The sequence below is a fragment of the Epithele typhae genome (genome assembly GCF_022376455.1).
Source record: "Epithele typhae strain CBS 203.58 chromosome Unknown BXZ73scaffold_31, whole genome shotgun sequence".
Taxonomy (NCBI): Eukaryota; Fungi; Basidiomycota; class Agaricomycetes; order Polyporales; family Epitheliaceae; genus Epithele; species Epithele typhae.
This window is the reverse complement of record NW_025954222.1, coordinates 371,378-397,302: the sequence shown is the minus strand read 5'-3', so window position 1 is coordinate 397,302 and position 25,925 is coordinate 371,378. Positions and strand designations below refer to the sequence as shown.

Sequence of the window (25,925 nt, the reverse complement as noted above, 5' to 3'; positions counted from 1 at the left end):
AGGGGGCAGCCTTCGCGAGGTCAACCACGAGAAGACGAGCAAAGAAGAAGGGGGATAGGGCACGGGGAACAAGATTTCTGACCGGTTGTATATAAAGGCCATGAGGTCCTGTGATCCTCGGTAATACTGGTTTCATGAGTCATGGCTCGGTGGTTGGCACGGACGGCATGTTGGAAGGTGTACGCCCGGAGCGGAGGGATTACAAAGCAAGATAGAATAGGCCTTCTGCCACCCGACGCGTACTTCGCAGACTGAGACTGCGAGGGTTGCGCTGCGCGCATTCCAGTGGGTCACTAGCGGGGGAAGGCCTGAAGCGCCTTTACCGGCCCGCCCCGGAATGGTGGGGCCGTGCGGCGTGCACGTGGATATTGACGCCACACCAGGATTCTCGGGCGCCTCCGAAATTTGCAGCCATAGCAGAACTCTTGCCGGTGCATCGTGCTCGCAGCCCAGGCCTCGGCTTTCATCATCCACGCACAGACCGTACAACACGACGAGATGGCCTTCGGTACGTCTTTTCGACATATTTATCCTCACACGTAATAGTACACTGACCGGGGTATCTAACAAACTCCTGCGACTTGTGCAATGTAGGTGATTCTGGCGGACGCGGCGGCTTTGGCGGAGGTCGAGGAGGGGGACGTGGTGGGGGTAGAGGTGCTCCCAGGGGCCGCGGTGGCCCTCCAGGCCGTGGTGGAGGTCGCGGTGGTGCGTTCTCAATTTCTCATCCTCACCCGCCCGTACTAATTTGCTATTAGGCTTCAGCGGGGGAGGCCGTGGTGGTGTCATGAAGCGCGGTGCCCCTGGGGGACGCGGAGGTGGACGCGGCGCACCTCGCGGTGGTCGTGGAGGTCGTGGAGGAGGCCGCGGGGGCGCGAGGGGCGGCTCTAACGTGATTCTCAAGCCCCACAAGCACCCTGGCGTCTTCATTGCGGAGGGCAAGGAGAGCTTGCTCGTCACCAAGAACCTTGTTCCGGGCGAGGCCGTCTACGGAGAGAAGCGGATATCCATCGACGGCGGCGTGGACGGTACCAAGGTCGAGTACCGCGTGTGGAACCCCTTCCGCTCCAAGCTTGCCGCTGGTGTTCTCGGAGGTCTGGACGACATCTACATCGCGCCTGGGATGAAAGTTCTCTACCTCGGCGCCGCTAGCGGAACCAGTGTTTCGCACGTCGCTGACATTGTTGGGCCGGTGAGTTTTCTCTTACCAACCTCTTTGCCCCTCTTCCTAGACCCATGCTCTCACAAATTGTCGAGGCGTGATGCGCTTTCCCTTGCATGGACATGCGACTCACACTGTCATTGCAGGAAGGCACGGTGTATGCGGTGGAGTTTTCACTTCGGTCAGGCCGTGACTTGATTGGCATGGCGAAAAAGCGAACAAACGTTATCCGTAAGTCGCGGCCAACTACCAATCCTTGTCACAACCTAATCCATCCGTACCGCAGCCATCGTCGAGGATGCGCGGACACCCCAAAGATACCGGATGCTCCTCTCCACCGTCGATGTTATCTTTGCCGATGTCGCACAGCCCGACCAGGCCCGTATCGTGACGCTCAACGCCGAGTACTTCCTCAAAAACGAGGGCCATGTTGTCATTTCCATCAAGGCGAGCTGTATTGATTCCACTGTGCCCCCAGAGGCTGTGTTCGCGCGGGAGGTGGACTTCTTGCGCCAGAACAACTTGAAGCCCATTGCGCAGGTCACCCTTGAGCCGTACGAGCGTGATCATGCCATGGTGACAGGTATGTAGTCCTTCCCCCCATCCTGGCGCATCACTAAGTGTGTCTCATCATCCGCAGCCGTCTACTTAAGACACGGGCAGAAGAAGTAAGCCGCGTGCGAAAACTCGGCTTTGGGTGTCCGTATTACTTAGTACCAGTTGTTCTGAGCTCTCGTCTGCCTGGCTTGGTCCACTTCTCTCTTCTCTCCGTCTGTGCATGTATCTCTGTAGTACTCCAAAAGTATGCTGCTCGCTTTCGTCATGCTGTACCATTTCAACACGCCCATTTAGGCTGATGTCACGGTGTGATTGAATATTTAAATTATCCTGGACTTCGGGAGGCTGCTTTTCGGTCTTGAAAACACTAATTTCGCCCACCGTTTCGACAGCGCGGGGAATCTTGCGTTCACGCGTCACGTCGTACCTTGGCTGGACGAACGGAGAAATGCGCAGCGCGTGGGCGGCCACGTCAGGATGGGGATGCTGCGGTGGCAGTACAGGCGAGGGGATATCAAGCGGGCGTAGACGCTGGATGTCTGGCCCAAAGACCTGCACGGCGCCCCCTCCCTCCAGCCTGCTGATGAGGCCTTCCGGACAAGTTGCCCTTGATCTCGGACCTCCCTACGAAGACGGCACCCGCTCGTCGTCTGAATTCGAGGAAATCCCCCACCCCGCCTCGCACTCCAACTACTGGGCTCCCGGCTCGCACTCCGCCCATCCCGCTCACCCGCCAGCGCACCCGCGCGAGGAGGAGCTCCCCATGCACCACATGGCCGAGGACAAGGCCCGCCGTCGCGTCCCCCGCCCTTCAAACGGCGCGGGTGGCTCCGCGTCTGAGAGGTATGGTGACGAGAAGGAGCTGGAGTACGATGCGTTCGACCGGGAGGGCAAGGATGTCTACTCCAAGATGAATGCTGCCAAGGGGCCCATCTCAAGCGGCCGTCCAAGGAGACCACCGCCCCCACCGCCTACGTCTGTGGTACGTCTCGCGTTGCTCCTCATGCGCGAGTGCCAGCGGAGAAACTGACGGACTCAACTATCCTGCACGCCCTGCCCCGCCAACCGCCTCTGCCGTCGCCAGCGGGAGTTCCTCCTTCAGAACTTCGAGCACGTTCCCCCGATCGTTTACACCCTCCTGTCGTGCTGGACACGCTTCCACAAGATCGGCCACTCCAACGTCGTAGTCTGGGACGAGGCGCACTTCGGCAAGTTCGGCTCGCACTACCTCAAGCGCGAGTTCTACTTCGACGTCCACCCCCCACTCGGCAAGATGCTCGTCGGCCTCGCCGGCCTGCTCTCCGGCTACGACGGCACCTTCGCCTTCGAGAGCGGCGCGGTCTACCCCGACACCGTGCCCTACACCACGATGCGTGTCATGCTTGCCACATTCGGTGTCGCCCTCGTCCCCCTCGGGTGGTACACCGCGGTCGAGCTCGGAATGACTCCGATGGCGTGCCATCTGGTCGCGCTGATGGTCCTCTGTGGTGAGCAACCCTATCCTAGCGCTGTGCTGCGCCGCGAGCGCGCTACCCCTCTGCTTCCCCGTACTCCGAGCGCTGACTTTGGATGATCGGAATCCAGACGTTGCTTGGTTGACGATCTCCCGGTTTATTCTCTTGGACGCCATGCTCCTGTTCTTCACGTTCACTACCGTTTTCTGCTTCACAAAATTCCACAATCAGCAATACCGGTGTGTACCTCAGAGCTTTGACGATGTTCACGCACGTTCTGACGCGCAGGATGCAGGTCATTCTCCCCCGACTGGTGGTTCTGGTTAACAATGACTGGCTACAATATTGGTTGCGTATGCAGGTGAGGTTTAAGCCGACCCCGACTGAACTTCCGCTCATCCTCCACCAGTGTAAAATGGGTTGGCTTCTTCGTCACAAGTTTGATCGGCGCATACACCATGGAGGACCTTTGGGAAAAGTTCGGGGATCTGAAAATGTCATGGGTGCGTGCACATCCTGTCCACCACAACGCACGAGCCGACCTCTTCGCAGCGCGACCAAGCCAAACATTGGGCAGCCCGCGTGGGATGCTTGATTGTGCTGCCCTTCTTTGTGTACATGCTGTCGTTCAAGCTGCACTTCATGGTCCTCAACCATTCCGGCCCTGGTGACGCTCAGATGAGTTCGCTGTTCCAGGCGAATCTCGAAGGAAATCAGTTCCACAAGAACCCTTTGGGTACGTGAACCGCTAGGCTATCTTGCATTGTCTCATTCTATTCCCAGACATTGCGTACGGTTCGAAGCTCACGCTGAAGAACATGGGCTGGGGTGGAGGTCTCCTTCACTCCCATGTCCAGACGTATCCCGTCGGCTCGGAACAGCAGCAGGTCACTTGCTACCACTACAAAGACGAGAACAACGACTGGATGATCATGCCTCGTTGGGACGAGGAAGACTTCGACGCAGAGGCTCCGATTCGCTTCCTCAAGGACGGCGACAACATCATCATCCGGCACGCGTCGACGACCCGCAACTTGCACTCACACAACGTTCCCGCTCCGATCACGAAGCTCAACCACGAAGTCTCTTGCTACGGCAACCAGACCGTCGGTGACAACCAGGACTACTGGATCGTTGAGGTCGTCGACGACATCCACCGTGGCTCCAAGGACAAGTTTGAGCGCATCCACTCGCTCACCACCCGCCTGCGGTTCCGTCACTGGCACTCCGGATGCTACCTTCGCGCGGCGAACGCCGTTCTGCCGCAGTGGGGTTTCAAGCAGATCGAAGTCAGCTGCGACAAGGAGAACGACCCGAAGGATCCGCACACCCACTGGAACGTGGAAAGTCACTGGAACGATCGCCGTAAGTGCCTCTGCTATTTCACGTCGTCGGAAGGCTCACTTTGCCCCCAGTCCCCGCTGGTGACGTGCGCTTCTACTCGTCGCCCTTCCTGCGCGACTTCTGGCACCTCAACGTCGCGATGGCCACCTCGAACAACGCGCTGATCCCTGACCCGGACAAGGAGGACATCCTCGCCTCCAAGCCGCTCGATTGGCCGCTCCTTCGCGTCGGCCTCCGCATGTGCGGCTGGGGCGACACCCAGACCAAGTACTACCTCGTCGGCCTCCCCGTCATCTGGTGGGGCGGCACCGTCGCGCTCGTCGTCAGCGTGCTTGCCGTCGGCTTCTACGTCCTCCGGCAGCAGCGCAAGTACGTCGACATGGAGCCCCGCGAGTGGGAGCACTTCCTGTACGTCTTCAAGGTCGCCCTCGTCGGCTGGGCTCTCCACTTTGGTGCGTCTCCCCTCTCTCCTCGTGTACGCGCGCGGTGCTGACCCGCGCTTCCCCTTTGCAGTCCCCTTCATGATCATGGGCCGCGTCACGTACATCCACCACTACCTCCCCACGCTCTACTTCTCCGTGCTCATGCTCGCCCACCTCCTCGACCACTTCGTCTTCTCCTCCCGCCGCTTCACCCCGCGCACGAAGCGCATCGTCTTCGGCGTCTGTGTCGCCATCATCGTGGGCTGCTTCTGGTGGTTCAAGGGCGTCGCCTTCGGCATCGACGGGCCCATCAACGACCACTGGGGCCTCAAGTGGCGCTCCTCCTGGAACCTATATAATGACTAATTATCGTACTAGTGCTCCCGCCTCCCTCGCTCCCGCCTCCCCTCTATCTGTCCACCTGTCCCCAACGGTTGTCGATAGTCGTAATCGCTCGCTACACAGCACCGGCAACGGACGTGTTCTATCTATGTACCCTCGCCGCTCTCGACCGGAGCGGAAGCAATGCATTTTTATTCTCTGCTACTGCACGTTGTGGATGCGCGTGGACGAGACGGCGGGTCATCAGTACGTGGTAGTACTCCAGCGACACGCGTCCTGACCCTGCAGTTTTCGTCATTGGCAAGCCTCGGAGTGCGAGTGAGACGCGGAGGAAAAGAAACCCCTGTCGAAGAAGAAGTGCGCACCAGATACACGACCGCGGGGGCACGTAACTCGAACCTACGGCTGCGTACGAGCCTGATGTTGTCCACTCAACTCCCCCCCTAGGGCCTGTTTCTCCGTATCCACCATTGCAGCCTGTATCCGAGCCCCACAGTATCAGAAGTGCACAGCGGGTACACATTAGGGGTTCCGGGAACCGAGCTTCACCCTCAAAAGCTGCCACATCCAAGGCCGCTTCTCTGGCAGCTTCCACTGTACGCTCAGTCACATCACGATGGTGCGCTCCCCAGATGAGCCCCGAATCGCCAAAGAAGGGCTGGACAAGAACAGAAGACCCGGCCTTGTTCGAGTCCTTAAGTAATCCCCAAGGCGAGGTCGTTGCCCAGTTCTCCATTCCCTCTCACCGCATCCCCGCCCAACTCTCCCGTCTCGCCCCGACGACTTCGACGATGCCTCCGAGGGACGCGCAGGTTCAAGCGGCTTCTGGTAGTCGAGGAGGTAAGCACGGATCCGACCTCTTGACTCCCATAACGTCAACTTATGCCTTTCCATCAAAACGCACTAGCGGGCGTACAGACTACTACCTCTGAATTCCTTCACCACTTTGAGTTGCTAGCGGCGCATCTTGTGCGTCAGTTCTTCCTCGACAATCCCTCCGCTCTCCCTATTCCACGCACCACGGCCACCGTAGACGAGCCCTCGTTAACGCGTCTCGACTCGATCATTACGGAACTTCGGGACGTCGTCCTCACCCGCAGGGAATGTCGGTGCCCCTACGATATCCCACCTCCGACACACCATTCCCCATTGCAGACAGCACCTCCCCCTCAGCCTGCGGACAACTCAGGCAAGTCCGCCTCGACGTCCACGACCGACGAGTCCTCCGAGCACCCAATTCCCCCCTCGCGCTTGTGGCAGGATCATGTGGGTGAGCCATCAGCGCCGTTCATGTCCCTCACTAACTCCAAGCACCAGCCACCTATCAAAACCTCTCTGGCGGTTCTCCCCTCTGGCTCGTCTCGGGAAGGATTATCGTATTAGTGCTCCCGCCTCCCCGCCCGTCCGCCCCCGGCGGCTGTCGATAGTCGAATCGTTCACTATACGCCACCGGCAACGGACATTTTCTATCTATGTACCCTCGCCGCTGTCGAACAGTGGAAAGCAATGCATTTTAGTTCTCTGCCACTACTCGTCGTGGATGCGTGTGGACGAGACGGCGGGTCCTCAGTACGCGATAGTACACCGGCGACACGCGTCATGGCTTTGCAATTCTCATCATTGGCAAGCAGTGCGCACTAAGTGGTCCCTCCGTATTACACTACTAAGCCTCCTCCAAGGAAGTGCACTACAACAGAGTACCGAGCTAAGCTAAGCTACCATACGTTACCGAGACACCCCCGCAACTACACAGATCATGTCCGTGCCGCGCCCCACGCTGCGAGGCGGCGGTAGAAGAGCAGGTATGGTTGGCGGTCCTCGCGCTCCTGGCCGCCGAAGACGTCTTGGGGCATGACGTCTGAGACGAGCTCATCGTCGATCCGGATCCACGCTGGCCGCGGGCGGTCTGAGAGCTCGCGGTTCGGGTGGAGGACGTCGAGGGTGTAGTGCCCGCCGAGGCGGAGGGCCCGTGGTGGTATAGGACGCCGAAGAGCTGGTATTTTACGGCCTGCGCGGCCTTTGGCCTGGCGCGAGCATTTCTACGGGTGCGGACCGTGTTAGTGGGGTGTGGACAGAGAATGCAGTAGCACGGACCTAGGGGAATATCGAGTTCGGCGGAGAAGGACACCTGCTTCCCGACCTTCACGACGTCGCCGACCTTCGTGTCGTACAGGAAGCGCTTCATGTGGAGGATGAGCACCGGCGGGAGCGCATCGATCAGCACCTGTTGCTTTGCGTCTAACACCACGCCCGGCCGCGTGGGGATTGAGATCTGCACCGTCTGGGGCTGTGAGATGTGCCGGATCGCGTCCCGGAGGGAGGTGACGTCCTGGGGTTGGATGTCGAGTTGCAGCGAACGCCAGTCCTCGATCGTGACGGAGTCGCGCTGGTGCGGCGTCTGCAGTATCGAGCGGAACTTCCCACCAAATATCCGCGTGATCGGGGAGTCAGTGGACTTGGCCTGGAGGGAGATGTTATCGGTAGCCGACCTTACACGAGGCAGGAAACAGGTGCTTACGGTTCTGGTGGTCACGGCCTTGTTCTTCTTCCCCACCTCCATCCAGCCATCATCCTGCACTGACTCCTCCTCGGAGGCCTTTGCAGGTTCTTTGGGCTGCAGCGATTGCGCTATCGACAGGAGCTCTTCCTCGAGGGTATCAAGGTAAAACCCAAGGAACTCTTCTGCATCCTCTTGATGTCCACCCTAGGAGGGGATTATCAATACACCGAAAAAATCAGGTGAGAGATCAACTCACAATCATGTTGGCGAACCGCTTCTTCTCCTTCATCGCATCGTAGACGTAGGTTGGGATGAAGCTATCGAGCTCATCGAACGCATCATCGTCACGCTCCTTGCCCTTGGACCTCGAGTCGGCGGCGTGAGCAGGTGGGTCCGGCACAAACTCTTTCATAAATTGGATGGTAGCGTCGACAAGCGGCGTGGCTTTCGAGCCTTCCCGTTGTGAGCCAACAACGGGACCGGAAAGATGCTTACGAAGCTCTGAGAAGAAGCGATGGAAGGGAGGACAGTAGACGAGGATCTGCAGAACCGCGTTGGCGAAACACATGTTGCCGGTATTGACCAAGCCCCGCGGGCGGATCTTCATCGCCGCGGCGAGGTTGGCAGTTGAACTTGACGGGCCCTCGTTGATCAGACGAAGGAGTTCGTTTCGGTTCGCGGCGCCCACCGATCCCCCCGGATGGGGAGATGACGACCCTCCGGAGGTGGCTGGGATAGAGAAACCGACGACGTTCGAGACTGGAAGACGGGGCTTGGAAGACGAGGCGGTGGAGTCCGACTGGAGGAGCGCTGCCCACGACTTGGGCTTCGGTGGAGGAGCAGGTATCGCTGGTGCAGGGGTGACCGGTACTGGTGCTGCTGGTGCTGCTAGTGCTGCTGAGGTAGCCGAAGTCAGCTGAGGGGTTGTGGGTTCCATAATCTCAGGTGTGGTAGAAACCTGTTCCGTTTGGGCATCGGCGAGGGGAGTGACCTGAACCTTGGGTGCTGAAGGCTCAACGGCAGCGGAAACTGACGTGGCGCATGAGTAGGGCGAACCCGGGACAGGTGTGTCCGCCGCAAGCGAACCTGATGGAGTTGTCTCTGTCGTCGAAGAAGACAGTTCACCGGCGAGCTCAGGCGAGCCTTCAACATCGCCGGGGACCGGTATCGAGGGCTGCGGTAAAGCAATGCGCTGGACCTTTGGAGAAGCCGGTGGGGTCCGAAGCTCGAGAGCTCTCTGCACCACGTTCTCGGGAGGAAAGGCACGGGGTGAGATGATGACCCCAGGCGCCAGACTGGGGTTTTCAGGACGACGTGACCAGATTACGAAGGTGGACGCAATCGCGGTGAAGGAGGGAGGCGCATCCGTAGGACTGTTCGGCATCTCAGACTCAGGACTGTTTGCGACTGCCTGGACAGTGGGTTCCTCTGCCTGTTGCGGTTCGGGTTCCGACTCCTCAGGCTGGTTTACGACTGCAGGCTCTTCGGGCGGAGTTTCTTCTTGAGGGATCTCCGGAGGAGAATGCTGAGGCTGCGAAGCCGGTATGGGTTGTAAAAGCGGCTGAACTATTGGGGAAGGTATCCGAGCAGCATCGTCGGATATCGGAGCAGACGGCGGTATAGGAACGAGGCGCATGTCTGGTAGTGGCTGCGGCTGAGCATTAGGTGGGGGCTGGGGCGGATGAAGCTGAGGATGCTCCTGGATCAGCATTGGCGGAAGTGCAGTGAGCTGTTTGGGGACGGGTGATGGTGCCTGCCCTTGCCAGGTATGAGGGTAATGTGGGGTCGGTTGCGGATGGTGGTAAGGAGAGCCGTAAGGCACTTGATGGGCGTGAGGATGAGGCTGAAACTTTTGTGGGTGATGGAAGGGGCTTGCGGGGGACAGTGGCGGGGGAGTCTGAACCGACATGGTAGGTGGGGGCATGTGCTGGTGGGGGACGGGCTGGTAATGGTACGCGGGCCCTCCACCTCTGTGAGGATAGCGGCCGCGCCCACCACCGCTGATTCTAGGGGAGGCTGGTTGATGCATCGGTGCGTGCCCGTTCATGGGTGGCATGGGGTATGCGTAGTACGGTGCCGGACCAGGCGCTGGCGCGTAGCCATAGTGCGGGGGCTGTGGTGGGGGTGGAGGATGTTGGTAGTAGGATGGCCCCGGTTGGGGGTGATACGGAGTGTGAGGACTGGCCATCTTTACTACCGCAACAGCCGAGATATCGCAGGATTGCGAGGATGAATAATCGGGAAACGATGACGGAACAGAGCAGACAGAGCGTACCGGTTAGTTCTAATCAGACAATTATCCAGAGGAAGGCTATCGTTGCACCGAACACATGTGCTTTGGTGTTGCGAATCAATGTTCGCAACTATGTCGTACAAAGTGCGGGGTGGACGTCGGATCGCGCGGAGCGGGCGAACGAATGTCAGCAGAGACTGTCGGAAGTCTTGAAGGGAGTACAGATGCAGGGGGCTTGACTAGCGTGTTGTGTGGGACAGCGAGAGAGCAAGATGGGACGAAGGCGGTTTTTGCGGGGCGAGGACGGCGGGCAGGGGAGGATCAAGCGGGGAGAGGGGCACGGACGACAAGGACAAGAATCTTGACTTCTCATCCTCGCCCAGCGCCCAGGCGGAGATTGTATAGCCCAACTCCGCCTAGTGGTGACGCAGATATTTGATCCCCTGCCTATGTATTTTCGCACTCCGACCGGTCCCGAGTGCTGTCCCGTGAGCAGCGCCCGACTGGAAGTCTGGAGCTCAACTGACTTTACGTGCTCGCGCACATGGCCAATACCCTCTCAGCTGCAGTACACGATGACCACCCCTTTGCCCTCGAACTCGCCAGTCTCCGCGCCGCCGTATCGCGCTATCAGGTCCGTCGGTGTCACAGCTCCGGCATTGCCGCACACCGCTCAGCTAACGTGCAGGCCCTTTGGTAGCACGAAGCCCATGCCGCCTCCCTCAAACTTCAACGACACTCTCTTGACAGCTCTCAAGCGGTAGACCATGCACGCGCACTCGAGCGCGAGAACGCGCGGCTGAAGGAAGAGCTCGCTGTTCTCAGGGCCAATCCGGACAACACCCCTTCGGAGGCTTCGACGCAGGTCGCGCAGCTCACTCTCGCCCTCCGCCGCCTTTCGGACAAGCTCACCGCCGTTGAGGACTCCTTTGCGCTTCAAACCAAGGACCTCGTCGATTCCCAGAGGGAGCTCGCAGCCGCTCAGTTGGATATCGAGGCAGCTCACGCGCTCGCAGCGGATGCCGTAGCGAGGGAGGAGGAGGGCCTCGCTCGTGAGCGGGATCTGGAACGCAAAGCACGCAAGGCGGAGGAGGAGCAACGCATGACAGATCTTGTTGTTCAAGAGTATGCAAGTCTGGTACGCAAGCTTGAAGGCCGTCCGAAGACGCACTCCACAACTTCTTCCATCTCGTCCGTAGCCTCCAGTGACTTGCAGCATGCAGCCAACGGTCCATCCACTACACTTATCGACAATCTGTCGGAAGGAAAAGCAGGGCTGCAGAAACTCATGGCGGAATACAACGAGGAGAACGAACGATTACACACGGAGATCGCGCAGCTTCACGGGGGTATCGCCATCTTGAACAAGGAGCTGGAGGTGGCTCGTCAGAGCGCGGAACACGACCGTGACGACCTCGCCAAGGCTCTGCACGAACTTGAGAAGTATCGCGCAGATGACAATACTGCCACGAAGATGGTGTCACGATACATGTACGTTGTGTCCCTTGTTTTCATTTGGCTGCATGCAAGTGTTCTCGGAGCACATGGCAGATGGCTTGTAGGGAATATCTAGCCGAAATTGCACGAATATCATCTGGAGTCGGCGCTCGAAACAGCGCTTGACTCCTCTGTATCTTCCGTCGCACAGTCAGACATACGACATCCTCACTACTTTGGCGTGGTGTCACATCATGAAATGTTTATGGTACTGACGACTATTTGAAACAGGAAATTCTCGCAAACCTCGACGGATACATTGCAGAAGGCCATGGAAGCCATGAAGGCGCGTCACGCTGCTACCCTCACGACGCTTCATTCCGAACTCTCCCAAGTGCATCACGCACTGGAGCGTGAACATGGGGAGTGCGAGCGAATACGCACTGCGCTGGACGAACTTACCGAAGACATCGCACGAGAGTCGTACGGGCGAAGACGCGAGGTTTCCCTGCGACTTGCATTCCTTGGGCGAGAAGAGAACCTCGCAGAGGGGCTTCGAAGATGGGTTCGCAGGGCCCGCGAAGCTTTGGATCGCTCTTCTACAGATGAAAGTCCGCAACACGAAGGCCTTCGGCATGCGTTCTCTTCAGCCGTTTCGAACGCAGAGACCCTCTTGGACGCACTCAATAGCTTACCTTCAGAAGTCGATGGGTCCGACGTGGGGTCATTAGCGCGGTTGATTCTCGCTCATAATACGGTGGCGACACTAACACAGGAACTTCAAGCCGAGACCGTTCGGCGATTAACAACAGAACGCAAGCTCAATAGCCTTCCGACAATAGGTCATGGCTCTCAGGATTGCAACGCCCATCCCTCCTCCGTGGTACAACCTGTTCCGCACCGCCTCAGTCTTTCCCAAGACACTCTGCTCCTAAACTCTCAAACTTCGCCACCAACGACGGAAGTCCACCTCGCTTCTTCTTCGCAGATCATCGATACCCCCGCGTCGGGTTCGGAAAACATACCGATTATTGAGGTCGTCTCTGTACCACCCGTAGAAGACTTGCCTGATCCAGCCGGCCTTGTGCTGGAGCCTAGTGCATCAGGTGTCTCCCCCCAACCCTCAGAACCCGAACATTCTGAGCCCACGTCGCCGCTGCCTGACAGCGAAGGTGTTCTTGCGATAGAACCGCCTGCTATAGTTGTCAACGTCTCGACCCCTCTACCCACACCCCTCGTCGGCGAATATCCCTCGTCTTCTATGCAAAGTGAACCTTTGGTAACAAGTCCACCGGAACTGGTTCACTCTCTCCCGGTACCGTTTCCGGCGTCTCCAGCCGCACCGCTGCCAAATTCATTGAAGGGCCCAGACGAGCCCTTGCGGGCTCCGAAACCACATTTGCCTCCGCCACTTCCTCTCGAGACCACCAACGGTCTGGCTCTCTCGTCGTTTTCTCCGAGTATCCCGTCTCAATCGCTCTCGTCGATGTCAAACGAGAAGGAACCGGAAACTCTTCTCGCTGGCCTGGCCCAAATCAGTCGTCGATACAACGAGATTCAGCGAGGCTTCCGCGACTGTCATATGGCGCTGAGGGAGTTGAAGAGGTCCCTAGCGGAGATCCCCTCTTCGACAAGTCCCTCCCCTACCGATATGTCTTTTGGGCTCCGGAAAGCCGTCGAGCGACTCGGCGACTTCAATGAAGACGCCCGTGTGGAGCTCGAGATTCGCATCACAGACGAAGAGCGCATTGCCAGCGGGTACACTGCTCTCCTCTCTATCCCCGGAGCCATGTCCCACTCTGAAGACGCCAACATGGACGAGACTGAGATGGTCAAGGAGATCGCCGCCTTCGTCGACGGGTCCGACCGCTCCGTCGCGAAAGCCACCCTGTCCTTCACCCAGAAGCTCGACGACCTCGAGCACGACATCGCCTCCATCAAGCGCGCCCTGCACGAGCTCGCGTCCGCGCCCGAGGACGGACCCGCCGCCGCGTCCGCGTCCGCGCGCACCGCGTCCCCCAGCTGGTCCGCGTGGACCCCGAACTTCCTCAGCCCGTCCCGCTCGGCGAGCCCCGCGCCGCCGACGTTCGGCTCCGTGATGACCTCCCCGCGCCTCCGCCACTCCTCGTCGATCTCGCACCTCCGCGAGCGCGCCGGGTCCGTGTCCGTCCCGGGCGAAGGGGAGGGCGCGGCCAGCCCCGGCGCGGGCGGCGACCCGCTCGCGGGCTTACGCCTGCGCATCGTCGTCTCCGCGCGCAGTCCGTCGGCGGCGAGCCTGAGCCCGACGGGCGCGTCGAAGCTCGGTGCGCGGCAGCGCACGACGTCGGGGATGTTCATGCTTGGGCTGGGCATGCGGAGCTCGACGTCGTTCGGCCCAGGAGCCGGTGCTGGGATTGGGCCGGGCAGGGGGCTGCAGAAGGTGCCGTCAAGAAGCTCGTTGGCCAGTGCGAGGAACACGGTGACGGCAGAGGATGGGATGAGTGCGGTCGATGAAGGGGAGAGGGGTGCGGAAGGAGGTCATGTGTCGGATGTGGAGTGAAAGTCGAGGGCTGTACTTTGCGGATGCTCCAATATTAGCCTGCGTGCTGCATACTAACTCATAACACGAAGCGTTGTTACGTAAGTTGAGGCAACCTCGTCAGCAAGTGTCCCCGGTTTCAGACATGATGTTCGATATAGCTTGTTCGTAGCTAATAGGAGGCGTCGCGGCGGCGGACCGACCGGGGAAGGGGATCCACAAAAAACGCCGACCAAGGGCGTTACTACAGGCAACCAGAGGTGGCCGTTGTGGGCATGATTTTCTGACCCGTTATAACTTGTGGCAGCCTTTGGGGCCAGCGCAATGCTGTTCGTTTCTCTGCGCCTTACAGAGGCCACACAGTACATGTTGGTCGTCATACCATGACTTTAGCATCCCGGAACGGACGACAATGATAAATTTAAGACAGAGTATTCCACTCATGCTCTTTGAATGGGGCCGCTGCCGCGATGGCTGTTGTAGTGGGTTACGAAGACTTCTCGATCAAATTCGCTGTGATACGCTCCATTCCACTGGAGTGCACATAGCTAGATGTGTGGAGGTACCCAAAACGGAGGCGCACGGGCGCTACTCCGGCTGGAAACGGTATGACGTGTAGAGTCGTGGAGGCTAAACAAGTTGCTTGAGCGATGGCACCGACGAATACAAGATAGAAACAGCACGCACGATATCTGAGTCGTTGACAACTCTTCCTGCCTCCTCCTCCTTTTGAGCCCACTTAACAAGGCGAAGGATAGCCCTGTCGCAGCCTTCCTGAGTGTGTTCGTTCAACTTTCGGCGCAAAAACGGGGATGCTAAGAGCAACTTATTGTCAGATCCGGACGTCCAGTCTTCAAGGAGAGTATGATGCGTACGGTAGGGCTCCTTAGGATACGGGATCATGATGTACCTGATCCCCTTGAAGGGTTCCGTTTCCCTCAACGCCTTCGGAAACCACTTCTCCGCATACGCTTCGACGTGATGGTCGAAGTCGAGCTTAGGTGGCGTGCGGCCGAGGAGAACGAACGCGAGCCGGCAAGGGAGGAGCCAGCCTTCTCGATCCACGTCAGGAGAGTCCGGGAAGCGGTACGGGACGTGTATGAAGTCGGGGCTGTCGAACGCTATGTGTTCGTTGTAATAGATGGACGACATGTCGAGGGGACCCATCTCATCGACTGCGGACGCGGGAACGCCGTAGTAATCAATAAGCAGGTGGCGGATTTGGTCGAGGCTGTTGAAGAGGAAGCCGCCAACATATGTTTCGACGAAATGGACGGGCTTAGCAGGTACATTTGAGCCTGAAGTGGGGGGGGCCGGAGCGGTGGCTGGAGTGACTGAAGTGGGAGCGGGTATGGGAGGAGGCATGCCTGCATCAACGGCGTTAACCATAGTCAAGAGAGGAACGTGGGGCGGCCTGAAGGCTGATGATTTAACATGGGAGAGTAATCACGTGTCTGTGAGACATCGATCATGGCAGGTGGCGATGGCGTCCCCCGCTTGCCCTTGCCCTTTCTCTCAATAGTCCTTTCCTCCTTCGATCGTGAAAGCGAACCATGGAAACGGTTGAATCTGGCACTATGTACGTCATTTTGCAGTAATTGTGGTATATAAGCCATCCCACTCACCTGCTTACTCCCTAAAGACCTAACTTGGAGCAGGAGAAGCTCGGTTATCTGCAAGATGAGTTGTCGAGAATAAGGGAGGCTCTGAATAAATCCGTGCAATACATCGCAGTGGGTTACAAGCCTTTGTCCTTCGCAAAAATGTTTGACGAAATTTCACTCAAGTCCAGGGACAATGACAACACACTCCTGATGGCGTTGAGTCGGTTAGATGGCATTATAAGCAACCTCGTGCGTGAACAGACGCTTTCTTTCCCTATACCTGCATGATGAAATCGGTCGTCTTGCGGCTTTCCCCATAGCGCGAACGGCATGAACTTCCCCGATGGGCGTGGCTCATGATGATACGGATTGATGCCCCCCGCTATGAATCGGCAGTGGATGCCATCGTCGCCGTCTGGTTGAACACGATCTTTCCCCCCGATTCTTGCTTCTTGGTCACACCTCAGCTCAAGGTCCGTAGAGAGGTCATTGTCCAAACCGAAACCTTGGAGAACGTGTCGGAATTCGTTCGTCTCGTTCAAGATCACAATGAACGTGTCGCCAACGGAGTGAAGGGTCCTGATCTCGAAGCTAAAATACAATCGTCCGTGATCCAAAGGTTCAACAACAGAGTGTTCAATGCTCGCGACATGGATGCCGCTGCGCCGAATGGCTCGTTTCTCTTCAGTAATGAACCCACAGCCGAGTCGCCACCTATGGAAGGAGCTGCACAAGTTCTAAACTTGTTACTCCAGGAGTCAGCGCCGCAGGGACCGATGTCGTCACCTTCCGACGTACCTATCAAGGTCCGACTACTAGGAAAGCCAAGGTCGGCGTCAGATGCCAGGCAGCCAGAGCCAGAGTCGGTGTCGGGACATGTGCTGCTTCCATCGTTACCTCCCTGGTCAGGCGAATCGGTGTCGGCAATGGGCTACCAGCAGATACCGACTCTGTCGTCGCCTCCTGAAGTACCTATCAAAGTCCGACTACTAGGAAGGCCAAGGTCGGCGTCGGATGCCGGGCAGCCAGAGCCAGAGTCGGTGTCGGGACACGTGCTGGTTCCGTCGTTGCCTCACTGGCCAGGCGAATCAACAGGCTACTGGCACCAGGGATCGACGCCGTCGATGGTATCGCCTCCCGGCATAGAGTCAGCGTCGCCTTTCATCGGCAGGGCTGAATTGCTGCAGCCATTGTCAATATCGGGTCACTGGCCGCATCTGCTTTCTCCAGGATCCGCAGGGCCCCCAGCGTTCGAGGCCGGGCATGTTTCATGGGATCCCTTGGTAGGGCGATTCGCCCCCGGTCGTGCCTTGGGCCGTGCGGAACTCTGGGTGCCAGATTTTGTTGTGATCAAGGTCGGCGAAGACGGCGAACCCAACCATGTCCTGCTCATCGTGGAAGACAAGATATACACTGATCCGTATCGTCAGCTCAGCGGATACCTTGCACTCTTCCCTGTTGAATGCGGGATTTACGGCTTGGGCTGTCGCGTGAACCCTCGCCAAGGAGGAATGGAGTTCATGCTGTGCCGGCGGACATACGACGACAAAGACGGGCTTGCGCATGTGGAAAGGCCGGAACGAAGCACAAACCAGTGGTACCCTGTGACCAGTGCATTCATCCATGGGAAGCTGCGCGAGATATCGCAAGCCCACCGCCGTCCCGCGACGTATCATCGGTACGACGAGATCGTTCAACCGGACAGCATCAGCTAGCCTGTCCGGACACCTTCCGATGATCCCAGATGTGAGTCATTATTCCTGTGCCACCATGTAACATGTCTTTCCTGACTCCAATTCCCCGCCCCCGACCCCAGCTTTGAGGCGCAGGCCGAGGACGGCTTAGAGCATGGGATTCAGGACACCAAAGTTGAGGACGAAGTACTTTGAAGGCGACTCGGCGTACCAGCGCGTGGCAAAGGGCGTTACACTGTTGTCCGAGTGGAGGCACATTCTGACGGTCGTTCGAGTTTTTCGAGAAAGCACAATGTTAAGGCTAAGTATTCGTTTCTCGCGCTGACCAGATGTCGCACGTTACATGCTTCAATGACTCAATATATGGCAATAACGAGCTTGAGAACGAGGGCACATGTGTACTATCCACATCTAGCTACGCGCACTCCAGAGGCATAGCAAAGCGAATGAATGACGTCGTAACTTGGCACTGCGGTAGTGGCCCCGTCCAGGGAATGTGAGTGGATGTACGCGGAGCGGAGGGGCATGGGCGTGTACGAATGTTTTTACTCCGGCCGGACACGATATGATGTATGGAGTCGTGGAGGCTATAAGTCGATTGAGCGATAGCACTGACGAGTTCAGGTTGGAAAAAAATACGCACGAGATCCGAGACAACTCTCCCCGCCGCCTCCTCATCCTGAACCCACTTGGCAAGCAGAAGCAGAGAGTTGTAGTGTCCTTCGTCGGTGTATTGTTTCAGCTTTCGGCGCAAAAACGGGGATGCTAGGAGCAACTTGTCGTCAGATCCGGATGTCCGGCCTTTGAGAGTGGAAAGACGGTGCGTACGGAAGTATGCTTTAGGGTGTGGGGTCATGATATACCTGATCCCCTTGAAGGGTTCCGTGTCCCTCAACGCTTTCGGGAACCACTTCTCCGCGTACCGTTGAACGTGGTGGTCGAAGTCGAGGTTAGGCGGCTTGCGGCCGACACGTACGAACGCGAGCCGGCAAGGGAGAAGCCAACCTTCTCGATCCACGTCAGGAGAGTCCGGGAAGCGGTACGGGACGTATATGAAGTCGGGGCTGTCAAGCGCTATGTGTTCGTTGTAGTAGAGGGTCGACATGTCGAGGGGACCCATATCATCAACCTCGGACTCGGGGACGCCGTAGAGGTCAATTAGCAGGTGGCGGATTTGGTCGAGGCTGTTGAAGAGGAAGCCGCCAACATATGTTTCTACACGCACTGGGGGCTTGGCAGGCGTATTTGAAGCTGAAGAGGTGGGTGCAGTGGTGGCAGGTGTGGGAGGAGGCATGGCTAGATGTTCCTGGTCGTTGATGGCCCGTGTCGTTCGGTTCGTAAACCGTGAAATCTGAAGAAATGGCGAGACCCGAAGGATTTAGCCGAGGAGGAGTCATTGCGCGCATCCCGTTTTGGGAGAAGTGATGGCGCCAGAGGCCGCAGTATATAAACCAGCGCCAGGTCGCCCCTTCGCTCCTCACTCTCCTCCCGCCCACCAACATCCAGGAGATCGTTCCAGGGATCCTTCAGAATCGTCACTCATTTGCCTGCCCGAACCCGTCGCCCCCTGCATCCTCTACGCCATCGCTCAACAGCGTCGCCCGTGTGCCTCCACCGTCAATCTTTCAGATACCCCCAAGTCTCTGCCAATTTTCCACCGCTGTGTGACCAAAATGCACTCGCCCGTTCAGATGTCTGCCTCAAGGTCCAGAAGATCTGCCACTCTCGCAACCGCTCTGTTTCCTTGTCGTCGTCCCCTGCCTGTTCCCCTTCGTACCAGTATCCGTCTGATAGACAGTTCCCCATCTAAGGTAGACGCGGCCAGGAACGGACCACCATGACATAAGCAGGCGCTCCCCGTTCGCCTGGCCTCATCTCCTCCGCCCCTCGCCCTCGTTTACATATTCTGGTCTCTGACAATGGTAGTAGGCATCGTTAGCTCTCGATGACAGAAAGAAATTTTGCGATATCATAAGTTTTGGCCGAGTTATTACCCAACAATTTAAGATGTTCTAAAATGTCGCAGAACACCTTTTCAAAGTGTTTGAGCATGTATTGAGGTCGGCGACGAGAAACATTTCGAACAGGCGTCTATGGTAGACGCCGTGCACGTGATATATCGGCCCGACTTGTACCGTCCCGAAACCTAATACGGGCTGGGCCGCGACCCGCACGTCAAGTGCGCCGCGCCCGCCGAGCCGCACGTCGCGCACGTCCGCGAGGACCTTGAGCGAGAAGCCCTGGATCACGATCGAGCAGTGTCGTGGAGAGTGCACCACCGGCGGCGTCGAGCACGAGTACGCACGCCTCAAAGCAGTTGTGCGGGAGTGCCGGGGCAGTGGAGGACTGTCCAGCTGCTGGAGACGAGATTGAGCGCGAAAGGGATATCCTCAAGCTCGTTGACACCACGGGTGTGCCATAAGTACCTCTCTCGCCTCCTCCTCCTCCCTGCACTTGAAGATCGACTGCCCACAGCCGCCCCACGGTGCGCGCGTGCACGACCACGCGCGCTGTCGCCGCCCGCCACTACTCAGGACGAGCGCTCGGGCTCACCGAGCTCATCATGGCCACCATACCCCTCCCTCCAGAACTGCTGAGACCGGCGAAACTCACTCCTGTCATATAATTGGTGCGTGTGGTGACTTTGAGGCTGCTGGGGAGTCATTCTCAAGAACCGATTTTTCGGCAGCGAGATTTCGAACATTCCCACGCCACACCCCTAACCCTAAAATGCTTATGTCATGGTAGTCCGTTCCTGGCCGCGTCTACCTTACGCCCACTGCAACTCCACCTACAAAAAGTCTCCCCGTCTGCGCTGCAACACACAACCTGCCCGCAATCCTCGACCTCACCATGTCGATCTCATGGTACGTCGTCTAGATCCTCGTCACAGGCGTTGCGTGCGTTGAGGCTGACGGGAGGTGCAGCAAACGATCGACGACCGCTACGATGACAAGCGCAGCCGGAGGTCTAGTTTCGCGTTGGTACGTCGCCCACTTGCGTCGGCTCATCGACGTCATCCACCAACGCCTTCTCTTGTTTAGTCCGATATCTTTGAGCTGGACGAAGAAGAAGCCGTCGACATCGAGATCTCTCCAATCCTTCCGCCTTCACCAAGCTCCGGTAGCTCCATTTCCACCACCGACAGCGTCAAGTCGCGCGTGAAAGCCGTATTCTCCGTGCGTCTTGACTCCCCTCCGCCGAGGACCCGATGCTGAGCACCTACACAGGACATTGCCCTCGTCGCGAGGCGACAGCTTCGGCGTGTCCGCTCCGCCAACACTATCCATATTGCCTAACAGTTATTCGCTCGTTCGCACATTCGTCTCAGCGCATCAGATGCCTCGCACCATGCCCACACATACCTCAATGTATAATAGCACACCCGTTGGCCCCGAGCCCCACTGTAATTCATACCCGTATTCTGCGTTAATGCAAGCCGTCCATATCTCCTCTCATGCAAGTGGGCTATCCTACAAGCGGTCACGTGTGTAAAATATGACAGATGCGTGGGCGGCGTCGTGGGCGCCTACGTACACTCCTCTCCCGCCACCATGTCCTTCTCCCTCGTTCCTGCTGCCCTGCGACGACAAGCCCAGATCGCTGCGCTCTGGGCGCCCCGGAGGTGCCTCTCTAGCGCGAGCCACCCGCGCGGAGGCGAAGCCGAAGAAGGCGAACAAGTGTGAGTAGACGGTCCTCTCCGCGCGGTGAACCGCGTCAGCCGGGTCGAGTTCTGACTTGCGCACTTCCTCTTCACCCTCTCCCTCTCTCCCCGGTCGTTCCGCCCTCGCTCGTCCGCCTGATTATCGCGTCGACTCTTCTCCGCACGTGTGGACTGCGCGCTCGCAGCTTCAGGACCCCCAGGCGCTCCTCCGCGCCAGAAAACACGGTCCTCGCGGGGCTCGCCTACCTCAAGAGCCAGCCGGAGGTGCTCGCGCTCCCTGACGAGGAGTATCCCCCTGGCTGTGGAAGCTGACCGAGCCGAAAAAGCTCGTCGACGACGGACCGGGCGGGAAGGCGGAGAAGGCGCGGATGCGCAAGGAGAACCGAGAGAGGATACGGGTCTCGAACTTCATGAAGACGCAGTAGGGGAGAGAGTGACAGCTGGCGGAGCGGGAGCGGGTGTGGTCGAGGCTAACTGGTGAGTAGTGCATCTGTGTCTCTTATTAGTGAGTGGGAGGTTGACGACGGACGACAGCTACGGATATGTATGCACTGTTAATGCAATGATAATATGCACTTGCTGGCTCTTCTCCCTCTTCGCTACGGCTCATGAAGTTGCGCTCTGCAATGAACCAAGAAATCGCTGGTTATATTTGATGTTCAAATGAAGCGCATAGTCGTCCGTGCGTGATACGTATGCGGTACAAACAAGCATGTGCGAAAGACCATATCTCACGTGGGGAACGAGCCCATGGTGAACAGAGTCTGTTTCTGCTTGCCCTTGCCCTTCTTCTTACCACCCCGCCCTCGCCCTCGCCCCGTTCCCGTAGACGCGCTCCCGCTCCCGCTCGCTCCGTTTGCCTTCCACGCTGGCTGGACAGGAGCGCTTTCCCCAAGGATCTTCTTCAGGCTCTGGTTCCCACCCACAGCACCGCGTGGAACGCGAGGGGCGGAACTGCTCCCCGGGAGCTCCGGAAACGCGGATGCAGACAAGGAGGCAGGAGCGCGTCGAGAGCTGGCTCCGGGACCAGGAACCGAGGTTGGCGGGCGGAAGGCGGGGACAGAAGCCGCAGGCGCGGCCGCGGAGGCAGCAGCCCAGGGTGTGAGACGCTGGGGAGGAGGTTGGGGCGGGAAGATGAAGGGCCCGAAAGGGGCGGGAAAGACGCTGCTGCAGACGATGCACCAGGACGAGGAGCGGAAGAAGACGCGGTGGGTTGCGTGGAAGCGGCGGCGCGAGCAACGCGGTCCCAAAGCTGACGAGAGGACTGCGCAGACGAACGAGTTGCTGTAGAGTGCTTCGCGTTCAGGACACGACCGCTTGTAACACCTGCCCACTCAGATCCGATGGCAGTTGGAACGAGTTCCGGGAACTGATTGCGTTGCTGAACCCGGCGTCAACAGTCCGTCAGAGGTGTACCAATCGATGAGCTTACCTCGACTTTGAAACCGTTCCATGCCGCGAGCAGGTCGGCCTTCTTGCCATCTTCCTCGATCACATCGACAAGCGAGTTCACGATGCTTGCTGTGCCATCCAGGTTGCGATCCAAGATGTTCCACACGGTCGAGATGAGGTCCCTGGCCGCTGACTCGTTTGCTTGGAAGGAACGAATCGCTGCTTTGACTGCTGGTATTGCGGCCGTCGGATTTGGAGCAAGACTGGACAAACGTCCTACGAGCGCAGTGAATCGAGGGTCGGTGTCCGCAGCTTCTGGAGACGGGCTCTTGCGTCTCTGTTGCGCATTCCCAGAAGTGCTTGGACCATCGGTGGTGAGGTTGCCTCCGAAAGCCTCCCGCCGCCGCGCCCCCGCCGCGCCGGGGCGCCCTCCTGCTCCACCTTGAGCAGGAGGCGCGGATACATGCGGAGGAGGCTCGCGCTCACGCTCGCGGTCCCCTCTATCGCGCCGTCCTCGACGCCCAGCGGGACCACCAACCTCTTCGAATTCGAACTCGGTCTGGACACGGCGTGCGTCGCGTTTGTCGCGTGCTGACATTTCGGCTCCATGTTCCTCGACCATGTGTGCCTTGAGATCCAACGCGGAGCCGAAGACGACGAACTTGCGAGCTAGACATTCAGTACGCTTGCAAGGGAAGTGGGCATTCATGAAGTGCTCCTCCTACAGATAGGTCAGATGGGGGGATCGAAATGTAGGAAAGGATGCGGCTTACAAGGGCTTCGTAATTCTTAAAGCTGCGGAGAAGTCTCATCAGTACATGAACATAGAAGGAAAAGGCGCAGTTGCAATCCCATACAATAGCACACAGCAGGCATTCGAGGATGACGTATAGCGTACTGCAGATGCAGGATGAATGTAGTACTCACTATTGGTCCTTTATCTCTTGGCGCTTGCAAACAAAGCACTCTTCGTGTTTTTCACGCATGTGGGCGTAAAGTTCGTCTTCACTGAAGAAGCAATCACGGCAGAATTCGCAATACGGGTGAACGCCGCCTTCCACTTGCTGCTGCTTATGATCCCGTCGGTATCCACGCGCCATCGAGGGGAGATGAAGGGGGAGAACGTTGGGGTCGTAAAGGGCATGTTCGTGGGCGAAAACCTTCTTGAAGCGTATGCACAGATCGCTGGGAAGATATACTCCATCTAAGTCACGCGCTGACGGTATAATGAAAGTGAAACGGACCACATCAGCTTGCTATGCGTTGCGCGCGTGTGCAGCTTGAGATCGCTCCAGCCGTTTCCAATGACATCGCAGTCGGGATCGGGGCAATTGAAGCGCAAGAGAATGAGAGTCTCTTCCATCATCTCCTGGGTTTCAAACGATATTGCGAGCTTCACATCTTTGTAAGGAATGTTATCGGGTGTATACGAGGACCACAACGCTTCGGGGGAAGTGGTGAAAATCACGGAGGGTTGGGTTCCTAGTAGATACGACGCGTTGAGATCGCGCATATTCAGGACAAGATAAAAATGACCAACGTACCTTGCAGAACGTGCACTCCAACTTCTTGTAGAGCGCGCGGAGGCGCAGAGCACATACATGGCACGTCCGGTGATTGCACTCGGAGACAGACCAGTATTTGACGGGCTCCGCGCAGATCCAACATACTGTACCGTCGTCAGCGTCGGTTTCGTCGGCGGCCAATTTTGCAACGACCTGGCCGTCCTGGGCATCGGGCTTTGTGACGGCAGCGTTGCCTGCACTGGAGCTCTGCGGGGCAGTTTTCGAGCCCCCCCGTCGGTTGCGGTTGCCGCCTCGTCCACGAGAGCTGTTGTCTCTGCTCTGGTTCGCCTGTGCGGGTGCTTTGATAGTAACCATGCGTGCGATGGAGGATGGACGGGGTGCGATGAGGGCGATGGGGAAGGGTGAGCTGCAGGTGCATACAGTCAGCCCCGGCTACTATCAGTCTGAAAAGACGCCGACGGAGCCGAATGGCGCTTGGACACGGGCCTCGATGGCGGGAGCAGATGAGGCGGAAGACCCCGGTTGGGGTGGCGCGCGCGGGCGAGGCGAGATTCAATAATGGACGATCTCGCAACAAGTCTTTTCGCTGGGACATCATAAGAACACTTATCACAACCATGTCCCCCGCCTGCCGCTCCCCCGCTCCCCCACCCCATGTCCCCAGACGGCTTCCCTCGCCGCTCTCTTTCCGAGACCACCTTCTCTGAGTCGTCGTCTGCTGCCCACACCCATCGCTCCAGTAGGCATTCTGCAGGCCGTAATTTTGTTCTCAAGCATGGGTCCAAGCACCATGCTTTTGACATGCACGAAGCACCGTGGCCGCTCTCATACGACACCTCCACACTGGCCGGGTGCGTTTGTCTATTCACGCCCGCGCACATGCTTCTCTCATTTCTGTGTGCAGCGAGATGTCAGACACTTCTATGACGGCCATGTACCCAGACGCAGTCTGTCTCGTCGCCCACCGCAGAGGCAACGCACCCAAACGATGTCTTGACCTTGGAACTGGGGTGAGTCATTCTGCCATACCCTTCCCCCATGTGACCCAACAAATATGCCGCGTCTCGTTCTCCATCCGTGCCCACCCTTCCTGTTCAGAAAGCCCTCACTACGCTGCCCCTCATCGTCAAGACTGACATGGCTTCTGCTAGCTAGGACTCTGGGTCGTACATTCGTCCAAATACTGGAAGGACACCACTTTCGTACGTCCTCAGACATTCGTCGCCCGGCTTCTCGTCCCTCAGCTGTTGTTTACGTAGGTGGGATTTGATTTGGTGGACGTTCAAATACCGTTGAGTATTCTGGAGCCTGAACAAGCGAATCGAATCGAATGGGTTCATGGTAATTTGTGAGTCCGTCAGTCTTCTTGCGTCAATTGTGCCTCACACTACGTAGCTTGGAGAGTCTTCCATTTTCCGATGACGAGTTTGATCACGTTCGAATGGTCGAGATTGGTATGGGGGTCCGGAACACAAAGTACGTGTCCGTGTAAGTCAGGTGCTGCATGTACTCACTTTGAAGTGCAGTGGGCTCCGCTGATGGAGGTACTTGCAACTTTGTCGTTGTTCAGCACCATTGCCCTTATATGTGTCTCCGCTACAGGAGCTGCATCGAGTCATGAAAGCAGGCGCCACGTTTGAGATCATCGACGAGGGTGAGACTGAATGTGTGCTGTTGTTGTCATTCTTCATACATTTTTTTCTAGATCCAATATTTCCCGTCCTTCCTCGATGGTTTACAGAGCCGCTCCATGCGCGAACACGCCCATCACCATCTGTAGACTTGCGAGATGACCCCAAAAACTCCCAGTCGTCGGACGAGCAAAGCAACGAGAGCGCCCCGCACGAGTACGAACTTTTGGAGTCGCTCTTCTACAAAGTGTTCGAGAGGCGGTTCATCAGCACAAGAGTCACTTGTGAGTGGATTTTTTCTCGGTTTTCTGGGGTTTCCAATTTATTCCCGTCAAACAGCCGTCTTACCCGCTACCTTCAATACGTACTTCGGAAATGTCGTCTCACCTCCAATCATCACCACACCCATGCCGCCGCTCCCTCCACTTCATCCATCTGAAACGA

General features: G+C 57.9%; 10 protein-coding genes across 10 annotated transcripts; 6 read left to right on the top strand and 4 right to left on the bottom strand.

Annotated features, from left to right (window-relative positions):
* Window positions 1-593: 593 nt before the first annotated feature.
* BXZ73DRAFT_48504 (putative NOP1-fibrillarin) lies at window positions 594-1,753 on the top strand (the record flags this gene model as incomplete). Its single annotated transcript, XM_048020069.1, has 4 exons — window positions 594-708; window positions 759-1,192; window positions 1,309-1,393; window positions 1,449-1,753. Coding segments are annotated over 4 exons (939 nt in total), but the record flags the coding sequence as incomplete, so codon positions are not given.
* A 550-nt stretch (window positions 1,754-2,303) lies between these two features.
* Window positions 2,304-5,306, top strand: BXZ73DRAFT_48507 (glycosyltransferase family 39 protein; the record flags this gene model as incomplete). The annotated part of the gene is made up of 9 exons (XM_048020070.1): window positions 2,304-2,702; window positions 2,805-3,207; window positions 3,305-3,413; window positions 3,470-3,535; window positions 3,584-3,677; window positions 3,727-3,910; window positions 3,958-4,539; window positions 4,590-4,970; window positions 5,032-5,306. 9 exons carry the CDS (start codon window positions 2,304-2,306, stop codon window positions 5,304-5,306), a joined length of 2,493 nt encoding a protein of 830 aa, XP_047876973.1.
* Window positions 5,307-7,036: 1,730 nt separating this feature from the next.
* On the bottom strand, window positions 7,037-9,970 carry BXZ73DRAFT_78358 (cysteine proteinase; the record flags this gene model as incomplete). Its single annotated transcript, XM_048022864.1, has 4 exons — window positions 7,037-7,290; window positions 7,377-7,743; window positions 7,801-7,986; window positions 8,039-9,970. 4 exons carry the CDS (start codon window positions 9,968-9,970, stop codon window positions 7,037-7,039), a joined length of 2,739 nt encoding a protein of 912 aa, XP_047876972.1.
* Window positions 9,971-10,559: 589 nt separating this feature from the next.
* On the top strand, window positions 10,560-13,991 carry BXZ73DRAFT_48396 (uncharacterized protein; the record flags this gene model as incomplete). Its single annotated transcript, XM_048020045.1, has 4 exons — window positions 10,560-10,649; window positions 10,716-11,506; window positions 11,744-13,609; window positions 13,649-13,991. 4 exons carry the CDS (start codon window positions 10,560-10,562, stop codon window positions 13,989-13,991), a joined length of 3,090 nt encoding a protein of 1,029 aa, XP_047876971.1.
* A 419-nt stretch (window positions 13,992-14,410) lies between these two features.
* Window positions 14,411-15,359, bottom strand: BXZ73DRAFT_78356 (uncharacterized protein; the record flags this gene model as incomplete). Its single annotated transcript, XM_048022863.1, has 2 exons — window positions 14,411-14,503; window positions 14,658-15,359. The coding sequence occupies 2 exons, from the start codon at window positions 15,357-15,359 to the stop codon at window positions 14,411-14,413; spliced, it is 795 nt and encodes a 264-aa protein (XP_047876970.1).
* A 374-nt stretch (window positions 15,360-15,733) lies between these two features.
* Window positions 15,734-17,289, top strand: BXZ73DRAFT_78355 (uncharacterized protein; the record flags this gene model as incomplete). The annotated part of the gene is made up of 2 exons (XM_048022862.1): window positions 15,734-15,823; window positions 15,895-17,289. 2 exons carry the CDS (start codon window positions 15,734-15,736, stop codon window positions 17,287-17,289), a joined length of 1,485 nt encoding a protein of 494 aa, XP_047876969.1.
* A 566-nt stretch (window positions 17,290-17,855) lies between these two features.
* Window positions 17,856-18,562, bottom strand: BXZ73DRAFT_78354 (uncharacterized protein; the record flags this gene model as incomplete). Its single annotated transcript, XM_048022861.1, has 2 exons — window positions 17,856-17,879; window positions 17,912-18,562. 2 exons carry the CDS (start codon window positions 18,560-18,562, stop codon window positions 17,856-17,858), a joined length of 675 nt encoding a protein of 224 aa, XP_047876968.1.
* Window positions 18,563-20,121: 1,559 nt separating this feature from the next.
* On the top strand, window positions 20,122-20,567 carry BXZ73DRAFT_102393 (uncharacterized protein; the record flags this gene model as incomplete). The annotated part of the gene is made up of 4 exons (XM_048015218.1): window positions 20,122-20,142; window positions 20,196-20,252; window positions 20,313-20,447; window positions 20,499-20,567. The coding sequence occupies 4 exons, from the start codon at window positions 20,122-20,124 to the stop codon at window positions 20,565-20,567; spliced, it is 282 nt and encodes a 93-aa protein (XP_047876967.1).
* A 255-nt stretch (window positions 20,568-20,822) lies between these two features.
* Window positions 20,823-21,357, top strand: BXZ73DRAFT_102392 (mitochondrial/chloroplast ribosomal protein L54/L37; the record flags this gene model as incomplete). Its single annotated transcript, XM_048015217.1, has 3 exons — window positions 20,823-20,950; window positions 21,118-21,196; window positions 21,259-21,357. 3 exons carry the CDS (start codon window positions 20,823-20,825, stop codon window positions 21,355-21,357), a joined length of 306 nt encoding a protein of 101 aa, XP_047876966.1.
* A 306-nt stretch (window positions 21,358-21,663) lies between these two features.
* Window positions 21,664-24,627, bottom strand: BXZ73DRAFT_90601 (uncharacterized protein; the record flags this gene model as incomplete). Its single annotated transcript, XM_048025696.1, has 8 exons — window positions 21,664-22,041; window positions 22,173-22,313; window positions 22,365-23,045; window positions 23,098-23,119; window positions 23,252-23,509; window positions 23,569-23,806; window positions 23,865-24,177; window positions 24,577-24,627. The coding sequence occupies 8 exons, from the start codon at window positions 24,625-24,627 to the stop codon at window positions 21,664-21,666; spliced, it is 2,082 nt and encodes a 693-aa protein (XP_047876965.1).
* Window positions 24,628-25,925: the final 1,298 nt, after the last annotated feature.